Source organism: Oratosquilla oratoria, chromosome 4 (assembly GCF_046742065.1).
Source record: "Oratosquilla oratoria isolate Oo_2021 chromosome 4, ASM4674206v1, whole genome shotgun sequence".
NCBI lineage: Eukaryota > Metazoa > Arthropoda > Malacostraca > Stomatopoda > Squillidae > Oratosquilla > Oratosquilla oratoria.
This window is the reverse complement of record NC_134780.1, coordinates 119,547-132,846: the sequence shown is the minus strand read 5'-3', so window position 1 is coordinate 132,846 and position 13,300 is coordinate 119,547. Positions and strand designations below refer to the sequence as shown.

The following is a 13,300-nucleotide window of genomic DNA, read 5'->3' as shown; positions in this document are numbered from 1 at the left end:
ATGTCGACAATATTTCAAAATCTTATGTTATGGCTGCCAAGTAATGACCCTGAGTGGATCAGTGTTCTGGGAGTCTAAATGAAAATGATACTATAGGCCCCCTATAACAACCTAAACTGAAAAAAATTGTATCAATAGACACAGGACTATGATCGTTCAGGAGCCAGTTCAGGTAAGTACCCTAGGAAATCCGAATTATATAAGAGGTAAAACTAAGGTTTCTGTGACCTCGATCATTTACGGGCCAAAGGAGTTGGATATATAATTCGCAAATAAATTAGCATAATATCATGCTAGGAAGGATATGAAGGTACTATTTGTGTATGCAATACATTTTCCTCAAAGATGTGTATATATGTATACGTTATAGGTTAAAGTTTGCGTGGGAGGAGCTCAGACAACAGATGAATTCAATTCATTGAAGGAATTGGTGGAAGGAACAATGTTGATTTAATATCCCGTTGCGTGCAACCTTAGATTTACGGAAATTGTAGATTCACCTTTGAAAATACGTTTAGCTAAAGTTCAATGACAGTTTAAGGTGATTTAAGTTGAGTTTTATGCAAATGTGAAATTGTAAATAATTATGTTAACAATGCTTGGAATGTCAAATTTGGAAGTTAGGACAGTACAAGGACCAAGGAAGTACTTGTAACTTGTATGAAGGTGTGGCACAGTTATCATATATTTTAATGTGTATAGTATGTATTAAAAGTTCCTGCAATTTATTTTAGTTTGCTAAACTATGTTTTGATTTTAGAGTGTGAAAAGACTATTTTATTTCATGTTTTGGAAATTGATATTGACATCTAAACATGTTTTACTTGGGTTTCTGTTGAAATAGTGAATATAAAAAAACAAAGAAATATTCTAATGCAATAGAAATAGTAGGTCAATAGTTATATAGAATAGTACAGTACTAATATACTGAAAAAAATATGGTAACCAGTGAGATTGGAAGGATTTTGCACAAAATATTATATTTTGTGTAAGATTGAAGTTATAAGAATTTTGAAAGTAAAATCATCATGGCATAGTTTCTAATATTCTTTTTATGAATATACTTTTTTTTTAGTAGCTATTTATATGGCTCTAGGAGGGACTGATTACAAGTACGTGAATGTGGTGGTCATTCAAGATAGGGAGCAAAGCTGACCATTTCCAGTATCCATAAACCTCCTTGCTGGCCTGATATTTGGTCTCTGGACTGGGCCCAAAAGTCTTTGAGTTTCAGCTATATTTGTTACACTTTTTACTAATGGAAAGCAGACCCCAGCGACTGGTCCCCACCCCCTACCACTTTCAGCTGTGACGGAGAAATTGTGCCACACTAATACAACATGAACAATAGTCCAAATTGTTTCCCTAGACAACTCTGTGGGAGGGTCTGTCTGAGAGCCATTGTCAGCTAAAGTGACGATGCAGGTTTTCCACTTGGTTAACTCCAAGGCAACAATTAAATAATGAGTCTGACAGTTTTGAGGCTACTTCTGCTAGTAGTCCTGTAGTGTGCTATGCCTTCTTCTCTTCTACTCCCTGCCTTATTGGTAGGAAAAATAAGGAGCATGGTGATTTGGGTCATTGAGTATGAATTATGGTAAATTTTTAAAAGTGCAAACCTACACAATATAGTAATAGGAAATTAGATAATAATTTTGTTAATTATAATACATCAATACAATATATGTTATATTTGGCAGAAATCAGTAATAGAAACAGTTGCTTAAAGCTATTAATAAACACATGTAGCCGCTTTGACTACTTGAGACACCATGTTTGTTTTGGTTAAGGCGGAGGTCGAAGAAATTAAGATATTCTAAATTTGTCTATTTTAACCTAACCTAATCTGCCTATCTAACATAACCTGCATTTAATAATGCAGTGCCTGTAATTCTAGGCCAATCAACAAGTAACAATAAGTAAAAAGTAAGTCTCCAGCCTCTGAATCTGTCAAAACAAAGATGGTGTCAAAAGTAGTCTACGCAACTTCATTCGTTTCTGCATACCTTTTAGCAATTTTTTTTTTTTTTTCTGCCAAGAAAAATATCTATTACATTGATGTATTATAATTTACAATTTAATTTTTAATTTTCTAATGCTATACCACATAAGTGTGGACTTCTAAGAAAAATACCTGAATTATCATTATTTTTTTTCTAGAACTTGAAAAAGCTAAATCAACATTTGGCAGTATCTATTCTATCCCAATTTAATTGAACCTAGAATATAAAGAGCTAAGTCAACATTTGGCAATATCTATCCTATCCCAATTTATTTGAACCTAGAACTAAGCAACAGTGTGATTAAATGTGTCGGTAATTATTTATTTATTTATTTATCTTGGCATCTCCTGGATGATAGGTCATCCCTGCATCTTGTCCACTGCTCTGGGTCAGAAGTAGTGTTGCAAGACACAGCACATCCACTGCAAGGCTGCTTCATCAAATAGACGACCCCCCCACTCTCCGTCCCCCCATGCAGAAAAGGAGATGACAGGGAGAAATCCCTTCAGCCTGCATCAAATTTTTCTCACACATACTCCCTCGTCCCCCATCCCCCACTCATTCCACCTCATGCCTCACAACATCATCCATATACAACCATTCTCCATTCCCCCCTGTCTTCTGTCCTCTCCTGTCCTTCCTCAACAGACATTCCTCACTTCTCCAAAACCCCTTTTACCCCATCCATCCATTTCATCCTAGGTTCCCCCCTCATGTTCACATCCTCCACATCTGCCTTCCATACTTTTTTTACTACTCTTTCTTCACTCATTCTTTCCATGTGTCCAAACCATCTCAATACTCTTTCATCTACCCTATCTCCCAACTCCCTTACCACCCCCGTTCTCCTCCTCTCCTTATTTCTCACTCTATCCAGCCTAGTAACCCTTATCATACTTCTCAGACACCTCATCTCAAACACATTCACACTCCTCCTCTCTTCCTCTCTTATGTTCCATGTTTCTGCCCCATACAGTGCTGTCGGCACAATCACTCCTCCATACAATCTCCTCTTAGCATCCATTCCCAAATGTCTATTTCTCATTACACTTTTTAATCCACCAAGGCATTTACTCACTTCTCTCAATCTACATTCTACCTCCACCTCCACTCCTCCCTTTCGTGCCATATTCACACCCAAGTATCTAAAACTATCCACTTCCTCCAGTCTCTCCCTTAATGCTCACTTCCAATCTGCTGCCACTTTCACCCCTTGTACATCTCATCACCTTACTTTTACCCACATTTATCTTCTTTCACACACTCTCCCAAACTCTGTCACTAACTCCCTCAATTCCTCCTCTGATCCTGCTACAAGCGCAGTGTCGTCCGCAAACAACATAAGAACATAAGAATGAAGGAGACTGCAAGAGACCATAGGGCCTACACTAGTGGTTCACCTCCCACTTTTCTCCATTTTCTTTAACCATCTCCAATCCCTCCTGAAAGTGTAGGGGAGTGGAGTATGTAGAGGATGGAATGGATGGGAGTGGTTTCTATGCCTTTTTTTTCTGTCTACCCTGTCATAAGCCTTTTCCAGATCCATAAAAGCCAAAGAAACATCCTTACCTTTTTCTATAGCTTTTTCACATACCTGTCTTACTGCAAGAATCTGATCTACGCAACCTTTGCCTGTCCTAAATCCACACTGTTCCTCTCCTAATCCTCTCAGTCAAGATCCTCCCACAAGCCTTCCCAACTACACTTAACAAGCTAATCCTTCTGAAACTACTACACTCACACTTGTCCCCTTTTCCCTTGTAAAGTGGAACTAAACAGGCAGTCCTCCGGTACTCTACCCTCTCTCAAACAAACATTAAATAATCTCACCAGCCAGTCCACCATCACTGTACCTCCTTTTTTCAGACATTCTGCATGGCATCCATCCAGACCAGGTGCCTTACCTGCTCTCATCATCTTAACAATTGCCTTCACCTCATTCTTTCATTATTTCTCCTCCATTTTCCTCACTCATCATGGTCATTTTCTTAGCATTTCCCACTGCAACTACCTTTCCCTCCCTATCCTCCTCCACATTTAGCAACTCCCTAAAATACTCTGTCCATCTAGCTCTTACTGCCTTCCTTTCCATTATCATCTCTCCATCTGCACCTTTTACCTTTTCTTCTCTACATGATTCGCCTCCTCTTCCTCTCTTACTTTCTTTCCAATTTTCTGTCATACTCTTACCCCGTTTCACATCTGCTTTCTTCTTTGCCTCTTTTATCTTATGCTGTACTTCTCTTTTCTTTGTACCTCTCATATGATCCCTCGTCCTATTTTGTGGGAAGTACTTAGGAAAAAGTAAGGAAGGTTTTTGGGTTTCATTTTATTGTGAGAAGACATGAATAGGAATGGTAGAGAACCTCTGTGGACTGTGTCACAGATGTATGGAATAGAGAGAGGTATGCTGAAGTGGTCAGATGATTTTACAAAATAGGGCATGTGTGTTGGTTGTTAATAGAATGAATGATTGGCATAAGGTGAATGTGGGTTTGCATCATGGCTGTGTGGTGTTGCCATGGTTTTTCAGTTTTTATATGGATGGGGTTGTAAGAGAATGCAATGCAAGTGTACTAGGCAGAAGTTCAGAAGTTGGTGGGCGAGAATGGAAGGATAATCAATCTTAGTATAGATATCACTGAATGTGATTGATTCTGAGGAGAGATTGAAGTAGCTGATGATTGAGTTTGGAAGTGTATACAGTGAGTCCTCCTCGTACGGTAATTCTTTATCCGGTAAATTCACAGTTACGGTATTTGGTAATTACTACCCTCAATTCTATTTACAGTAAGAAAAATTCACAGATACGGTATCCGCTCGTGTTTTGGAGGTAAAATTAGATATTTTGAAGAGGAAAGAGCAGGGAGAAGATATGTCTGCCATAAGTCGAAACTTGGGTTCAGTATACGGTAATTTCAATTTGCGGTAAGGTTTTCAGGAACGCATATGTACCATATAATGAGGACTCACTATACAAGAGAATGATAATTATCGCCTTGAATTTCACTGACTGGAAGCCTGCAGCCCCACAGTGGCTGGTAACAATCCTCAGGCCTTCCTACAGATCTTTCTTGGAAGAAAGTTGGGACTTGTGTGTGTTGTAGTTATTAAGAACTTTGTCACCAGCTGAGAGTAGCAGGAAAAGCAGTCACTGGTTGTCAGCTCTCCATGTATTTACCTAGTTGTATTTTGCGGGAAGGAGAGCTACGCTCGTGCTGTCCCGCTTTTGTATCTCGCAGTGTCTAGTTTGCTCTTAAACTCGTGAATGGTTTTTGTGCACACTATTTCCTTGTCCAGTTTGTTCTAAGTGTCTACCACTCTGTGGAAAACTGTTTTTCTTCAGTCTATTCGTAGTTATGGTTTTTTATTTTCTTTCCATGTCCTCTTGTGCTTCTCCTGTCCCAGTTTAACAAGTCCTCTCTATCAAGTATTTCTGTGCCTTTTATGTGTGAAAAGGTACAAGAAATACAATAGAAGATGATCAGTGATGGATCTTGGGCCAGGTCCAGACACTAGGGGTCAGCCTCTCAGGGATGTACCTCCCAATGGGGGTGAGGGGGTGGGCAGGTTTTGAAAATGGGCAGCAGCCTTGCTGTCCATCTTGCAAGACCAGCACAGTCAGGTACCTATCATGAGTTCCTATGTAAGAGAAGAAAGTTGCAAATGAATGTGATATCGAAGGAATGGTGGTAGTAGGAGGTTGAGTATGTGTGAAATGGATGTGGAGGTGAATTACAGAGTAAAAGAAGTAAGCAAATGTCTGGTTGTAATGAAAAAAAAAAAAAAAAATAGGTATTTAGGGATGAAAGTTGTATGAAGATGCTGCATTGAGCAGATATTTGGAATATAAAGGAGGCAGAAAGGAAGAAACTAAGACTTTATGAAATGCGTTCACATGATAGGTGTTACAAAAATAGAATGAGAAATGTGCAGGTGAGATGGAAAGAGCCCATGGATTGGGTAGATCAAAGAGTGCTGAGGTGGTTTGGGAAAGAATGAATGAGGAAGGAATAGTTCAGATAGTTTAGAAAGCATAAGTGGATGGAGGGAGGTTGAGAGGAAGACCAAGAGATGAGATGAATGGGGGTGTGGATGCATATGGAATGTATGTTGAGCAGGAAAGAGAGAATGAAAGATGAAAGTGAATGGGGGGAGCAGTGATGTGCCCTGAAGGTATGTTCCTCTCGTTTGCTTCATAAATTATTTTTAGAGGATGAGAAGGATTGTCGCCATAAAATGAAGTGGTTGAGGTAATTCAGCATTGGGCCCTCCTGTGAAATAACTGCACCTCTGCACCACATTTGATCCAAATAATGTGATAAAGAATAGGGCAACCCTTCACCCATGAGGTGTTGTGATGAGAGGGTTGGTTGAATTGTGTTTAATCACACTTGTTCACTCTTGCACACAGAGAGAAGTAGGCAATCTGCTGATCATTTACAGAATCATGAAAAGCACAAAAGTCCTTGATAGAGAGGACTTGCTAAATTGGGATAAGAGAAATACAAGGGGACATGAACAGAAACTCAAAAAGGATAGTTATAGAAGAGACCTGAAAGGAAAAAAAAAAATTTCCCACACAAAGTGGTTACCTGGAACAAACTGGATGAAACAAGTGTGTGTGCAAAAACTATGCATGAATTTAAGAGCAAACTGGACACTGCGAGATACAAAGATGGGACACCATGAGCATAGCTCCCCTTCCTGTAAGATACAACTAGATAGATACAACAGTTAAATACACACATGATAGGAACACGTGATACAAATGTACAACATTGAGATGAGGGGTAAGAAGTGACCCCCCCATGAGGGAAATAATAGTAATACAAAAAGGAAATGGAACAAATAGTGAACCTTGATATCAGGAAGTCGCACAGCCCAGATGGAATCACAAGCTGGATACAAAAAGAATGTAAAGAAGAACTAATAGACAAAATATTTAACATAATAAGTTGCTCACTCAAAGAAGGAAAAGTACCAGAAGACTGAAAAAATGCCAATATCGTACCAATATATAAAGTAGGAAACGAGAAAGACTCAACAAATTACAAATTGGTTTCCCTTACAAGCACAGTAGCCAAAATTTGTGAAAGGGTTATGAAAAATATGTGGATAAAACATCTGGAGAACAATACTAAATTCTAGACAAATCAGATTTAGACAGAGAAGATCATGTGCCACAAATTTGATTTGTTTTTACTCAAAACTACTAGATATAATACAGGAAAAGGACAGATGGGCTGATTGTGCTTTCCTGGACCTACAAAATGCTTTTGACAAAAGTACCACACAAAAAAACTATTAACTGGAAACCATAGGAGGGATACAAGATAAATTACTGAAATGGATGGAGGATTTCTTGCATGGAAGAAAAATGAGAGTTCTACTTAGGAAGAGGTGATTAGTGGAGTTCCACAAGGATCAGTATTGGCTCCAATAATGTTTGCTATTTATATGAATGACATGGACAAGGTTGTGGAATGTTAAATGAGCTTCTTCACAGATGATGCAAAACCGTTGAAGAAAGTGAGTAATAAAATGTATTGTGATTCGCTGCAGAGAGATCTGAACAGGGTTTGGGAATGGAGTCAGAAGTGAGAAGTGGGCTTCAACTTAAAGAAATGTAGCATAATGGAATTTGGAAAAAGTAAAAAAAAAAAAAAAAGGATATCAGGACAATATAGAATTGGTGTAAAGAAAGTGGGATCTGAAAAAGACCTAGGAGTAATCCTCACAAAGGACATGTCCCCTGGTAAACAAATAAACAAAATTATTGGAGAAACCTACAACTTTTTAAGATCAATAAAGGTGGCTTTTACTTGGATGAAGAAATGGTAAAGAAAATACTAGTCACACTGATTAGGCCAAAATTGGAGTACACAGCAACACTGGTCATCCAGTACCAAAAAGAATATAAGGAAAATTGAGAGAATCCAGATAGCAACTACGATGGCCCTAACACTTTCAAAACTGTCACATGAAGAGAGATTGTCAAAACTAGAATTGTCGACTCTGGAACAAAGAAGAGAAAGAGGTGACTTGTTGACTATAGAATCATGAGAGGTATGGAAGTCCTTGATAGAAAAGACTTACTAAATTGGGATAAGAGAAATACAAGAGGACATGGAGGGAAGCTCAAAAAGGACAGTTATAGAAGAGACCTGATAAAGAACAGCTTTTCCCCCACAGAATAGTGGATTTGTGGAACAAACTAGATGAAACAATAGTGTGTGCAAAAACATACACGAATTTAAGAGCAAACTAGACATGGTGAGATACGGAGATGGGACACCATAAGCATAGCTCCCCATTCCGTAAGATACAACTAGGTAAATTACATACACACATATGATGCAAAAATACTGAAGAAAGTAAAAACGGAGGAAGACTGCAACTCATTACAACAAAACTTGGACAAGATCTGGAAATGGACTCAAAAGTGGGAAATAAAATTCAATATCAAGAATTTGGAAAAAATAAAAACAGAATATAGAAAGGTTACAAAATTGGTGAAGAGATAAAAAAATTAACTCGGAGAAAGATTTTGGAGTGATAATCAGCAAGGACATGACACCAGATAAGCACATTAATAAAATAGTCGGAGAAACCTACAATTTATTGAGGTAAATAAAAGTGGCATTTGCTTATTTGGACGAGGAAATGATAAAAAAAATTCTAACTACACTAATAAGACCAAAACTTGAGTACGCAGCAACACTATGGACACCCAGTACCAAAAAGAATATAAAAAAAATTAGAAAGAATACAAAGAGCAACAACAAAACTAGCACCAACTCTTTTCGAAATGACATATGAGCAAAGACTGTCCAAATTAGAATTACCAACTCTGGAACAAAGAAGGGAAAGAGGAGACTTACTATCTATAAAATATTGAAAGGAATGGAAATCTTAGATAAGAATTACTTTTTATTGAAATGGGACAAACAATGGGAAAACGAGAGGACACGAAGAGAAACTAAAAAAAGATCATCACAGAAAAGATCTGAAGAAAAAAAACAGCTTCCCATACAGAGTGATAGATACTTGGAACAAATTAGACAAAGAAACAGCGTGTGCAAACACTATTCAAGATTTTAAGAAAAAACTTGATGCTGAGAGATACAAAGACGGGTCACCACAAGCATAGCTCCCTTCCCGTATAATACAAGGTAAATACACACATGCATGCATGTGCCTGCACAGACTAAAAGCACTGGATAGGCCAACATTGAGAGATCAAAGAGAGGCAATACGATTACATTATTCAGTTCACTAAAGGTGAGAGACTACCATGACAGAGGAGATGTCTTCATTAAGAGTGAGGGGCTTCGGTCACCTGGGCGAGTACCACGCTGCTTGGTTGACAACAAGAGTTTGGTGGAGGCCTTGAATTCTTCACATAGTGTGGAGGATCATCATCTTTCCGTTGATATTGCACCAAGTGGCAGTGTCTTTTTATTCATGTCTGCGTCACCATAGGCTCACCAACGCAATGGTGGTGCATGTAGACGAATCTGGGCACATCCCACAATGGAACCAGGCCGAGGTATTACACAAAGGTATGGATAAAAAGACCAGGAAATTTTATAGAAGCTGTAAACATTACCCGTCCCAACATCAATAGTAAGGCTGGCAGCTTCACTAGGGCCCTCAGTGGGAATAGCTCCTCACGATTGGCTGTCTCATCGGGCCAATCGGAACACAACGTTCCACACTTGCATACCCCCTTGAGCCACCAAGCATGGGTATAAACTCTGCACGATCCAGTATGCTCATTCCTTTGAGAAAGTCAGTAGACAAAATCTCGGGAATAAACGCTTCACTTCCAGTCCATGTTTCCCGTGCCGTTTTTATGCAAGGCCACCTCATTAAATTGGTGACCCCCCTCTCCATCCTCTCGTGCAGAAAAGGAGAAGATGGGGGAGAAATCCCTTCGGGCTGCATCAATTTATTTCTCATACATACTCCCTCACCCCCATCCCCTACCCACTCCCCCTCATGCATCACAGCATCATCCATACACAACCATTCTCCATTCACCCCTATCTTCTGTCCTCTCCCATCCTTCCTCAACAGACATTTCCCTCTTCCCCAAAGCCTCTTTTACCCCATCCATCCATCTCATCCTAGGTTGCCCCCGCATGTTCAATCTTTCCACCTCTGCCGTCCACACATCTTTTACTAGTCTTTCTTCACTCATTCTTTCCATGTGTCCAAACCATAGCAATCATACTACTATAAAAGGCCAAATAGACTTTGCTCTAGGCAAATGATGTCACTCAAACATTGAATCCAATCAAAACACACACTACTAAAGTGCAGAAATCTTGAATTTTACCTCATGATTATGGAGTTTTTATCATGGTTATAAAAAGAATGTAGATTATATATAGTGCCATAATAATAAGATCTGTGTAAGAATCCCACATGTATGTGTGAATATACATACACACACATTATATATATATATATGTCTTGAGTTGCATTTGGCAAATCAGATATAAAATTATTGTCATGGCTTTCTTTCAGGCTGCCATCTGGCACTGTCTAAACCACTATGCCTTCAGTGATGCCACTTTTCTTGCTGAACGTCTGCTGGCAGAAGGTAGGTGAAACCTCTGGCATGCTTTCAGTGAAGATTTCACACACACACGCACCATTTTGTATGGAGTGTTTGCCTTCAGATTTAGATTAGCCGACTGGTTTCCCTCACTTAAATAAAATTGTCATACAGTAACTAGAATAACTAAGGAAAGTTGTAAAATGCAGTGAAATCCGGATAGGTATTACAATTTTTTAACATTTTAGTGTAAAGATGTGAAAATGCAGTGAAATTGTTAACCTCTAATGAAGAAAGAATGATCCTCTAAAATATTTTGTGGGGATAAAGAGGGAGGTCTCCATATAATCAATTGGTAGGGGAGTAACTTGCTATTGAGTGCTATGTCTTACTGCATTTCTTTCAATCTGAGGAATGTAGCAGGTGGTAGGGATGACCCTTCACCGACATGGTGCTGAGATGGGTTTTTATGTCCATGCATATGTTGTGTGTGTGATTCCCCATGGTCTTTGAATGTGTGTGTGTTACACACATGCAATATAACATGTAATAAGAAATTGTGCTCAAGTGGTAGTTCAGTAATTGGCTAACTATATACTGCATTTTACAATACTGAGGCTCTCTCAATATGCTACTACTTTAGCATGCAAATCTATTTTAGGGATATTTTCTAATTAAGTTTCCCATGATTAATGTGATATTGCATTATAGAGAAGGCTGGATTATTGCAAACCAAAAAATGGAAGACTTATTGGTGTGTGTGTGTGTGTGTGGAGTGGGAGGGTTGATTACAATACATGTGCCATTACTCTGCTGGCGAATAGGTGATGGAACAGTCACATGTGTTTGTGTATTACAGTGGACTCGGATGAAGCCCTGTACCTTGTTGCCACTTGTTACTACCGAAATGGAAAGCCTGGCTGTGCATACTCCATCCTCCATGCACATGGCTCACGAACTCCCCAGCTTAAACATCTTATGGCACAGTGTTGTTATGATCTTAACAAGTAAGTATTGTCTAAGAACTAGTATAGAAAATATGAGTTTCGTAGTTTAGATGTAGGTAAATACAAGTTTCATAGTTTAGATGTGGGTACGAGATCAAGCTATTGAGTAATTTGCTGCCAATACTGAAAAGTGATGGGAAATTATATATCTTTCATTGTTGATTTGGTGCTTATTGCATTTGTTTCCATGGTATATTAGTGAAATGGGAGATTTTTACTTTATATCCATTTCCCTAATTTTCATTTCGAGTAGTTTTAAATTAATTATAGAGGTTTGTTTCTAATATTATTTTAATATTACCATGTGAATATTCTAGAGATAGGGTAAGGTTAGATTTGTTTGAATTTCAATTATGATTTAGATTAAAAAAGTTGGGCTATACAAGAGATTACTTACTACTGTGACAATTTAATATATATATGTATGTATGTATATTTCTCTCCTTTCTCCTAACTTATGCCATGATTTTAAGGATGCTAAATTCTGAATTACCTATTACAGATTGGAAGAGGCTGAGTGTGTATTAACTGGTGGCAGTGTCTTACGTCCCAAGAGTGTAGATGACTTGGCCATTGAATATGGGGACATTGCTTGTTTTGCGCTTCAATTACTAGGGCGGATATGTGCAAGGACAGAAAGATTACAACGTGCTGCAGAGGCCTTCAAAAGGTCACTGAAGCTGAACCCCTTCCTATGGAATTCTTTTGTTGCATTGTGTGACCAAGGGGAGAAGCTGGACCCAAATAAAGTGTTCCGTGTTGACAGTTTGGATAACTTTTATACTTGTCATGGAAACACAGTTGTCAGTATTGTCAACAGTGCTAGCAGTGCCAATCATGTTTCTGTGAACAGTGACCTTGGAGTAGCTAATAATACTCTAAATAATGTCTCGGTCAACACTACTACAGACTGCGTTCAAACACCAACTCCCAATTGTAACAGTGGAAATAATTTGTCAATACTTAATACCCCTATACAGAACGTGAATAATACAACGAGTACGCCAATACCCTCATTAAAGGGGCTTAGCACTCCTGTATCTGTGACTCTAACCAAAGTGCAAGAGTCGATAGATTCAGGAGACACTGGGCTCTTCCATGCCCCCAAGAAGAAGAAGTTTGGTCGCATCAAGAGTGTGTTAAATGGCAGTCCAGGTGTGATGAGCCCCCTCACTCCTAGCTTTGGAGTACTGCCCCTTGAAGTTACTAGCCCGGGCGAATTGGATTCTTCCACAGTTAATTCTGTCGCTTTCCTAGGTCCACCATTATCACTGTCACAGTTGGACTCTGATCCCATTTCCAAAGTTCCTCCTAGTACAAAGCGGGTAAGTAAACATATGACAAGTGTTTCAGTTTTGTCAAGTAAATATCAATAATTGTTGCCTCAAAATTCAGTGGTTGAGAACCTTTATCCCTCATAGTAGTTGGCAATTGTTTTTGGATTTCCTGGGAACAAATGCTGGACTGTTGTCAGTATTTCAAAAGTGTAGGTCTGTTTTTATGTGTAGGAAAGTAGTTGCAGTAATCAGGTCTTATGTGATAGAATGTGTGTGTGTGTGCGGTTGCAGGATAGTTAAAGTTGATACAAGTCTTGGGACCAGACGACTGACCAAATGGCAGCGCCCAGGGTTGCACCTCCTGATGGAGGTAAGAGATGGGTGCTAGTGAGATGGTTCTGACTGATGTCCATTTTGCAGTACTATTACTAGCAGGTACCTATTGTT

The 13,300-nt window shown here is 38.9% G+C and overlaps 1 protein-coding gene across 1 annotated transcript in view; it reads left to right on the top strand.

The window, feature by feature from the left end:
- The first annotated feature begins 13 nt into the window (after nucleotides 1–13).
- The window catches only part of Cdc27 (cell division cycle protein 27), a 29,278-nt gene continuing 15,991 nt past the window's right edge, over nucleotides 14–13,300 (top strand). Inside the window, exons 1-4 of the mRNA XM_076183394.1 lie at nucleotides 14–172; nucleotides 10,539–10,614; nucleotides 11,429–11,576; nucleotides 12,079–12,901. Coding sequence (XP_076039509.1) covers nucleotides 149–172; nucleotides 10,539–10,614; nucleotides 11,429–11,576; nucleotides 12,079–12,901 — 1,071 coding nt within the window. The 5' untranslated portion in view covers nucleotides 14–148. The remainder of the gene's footprint in view (nucleotides 173–10,538; nucleotides 10,615–11,428; nucleotides 11,577–12,078; nucleotides 12,902–13,300) is intronic.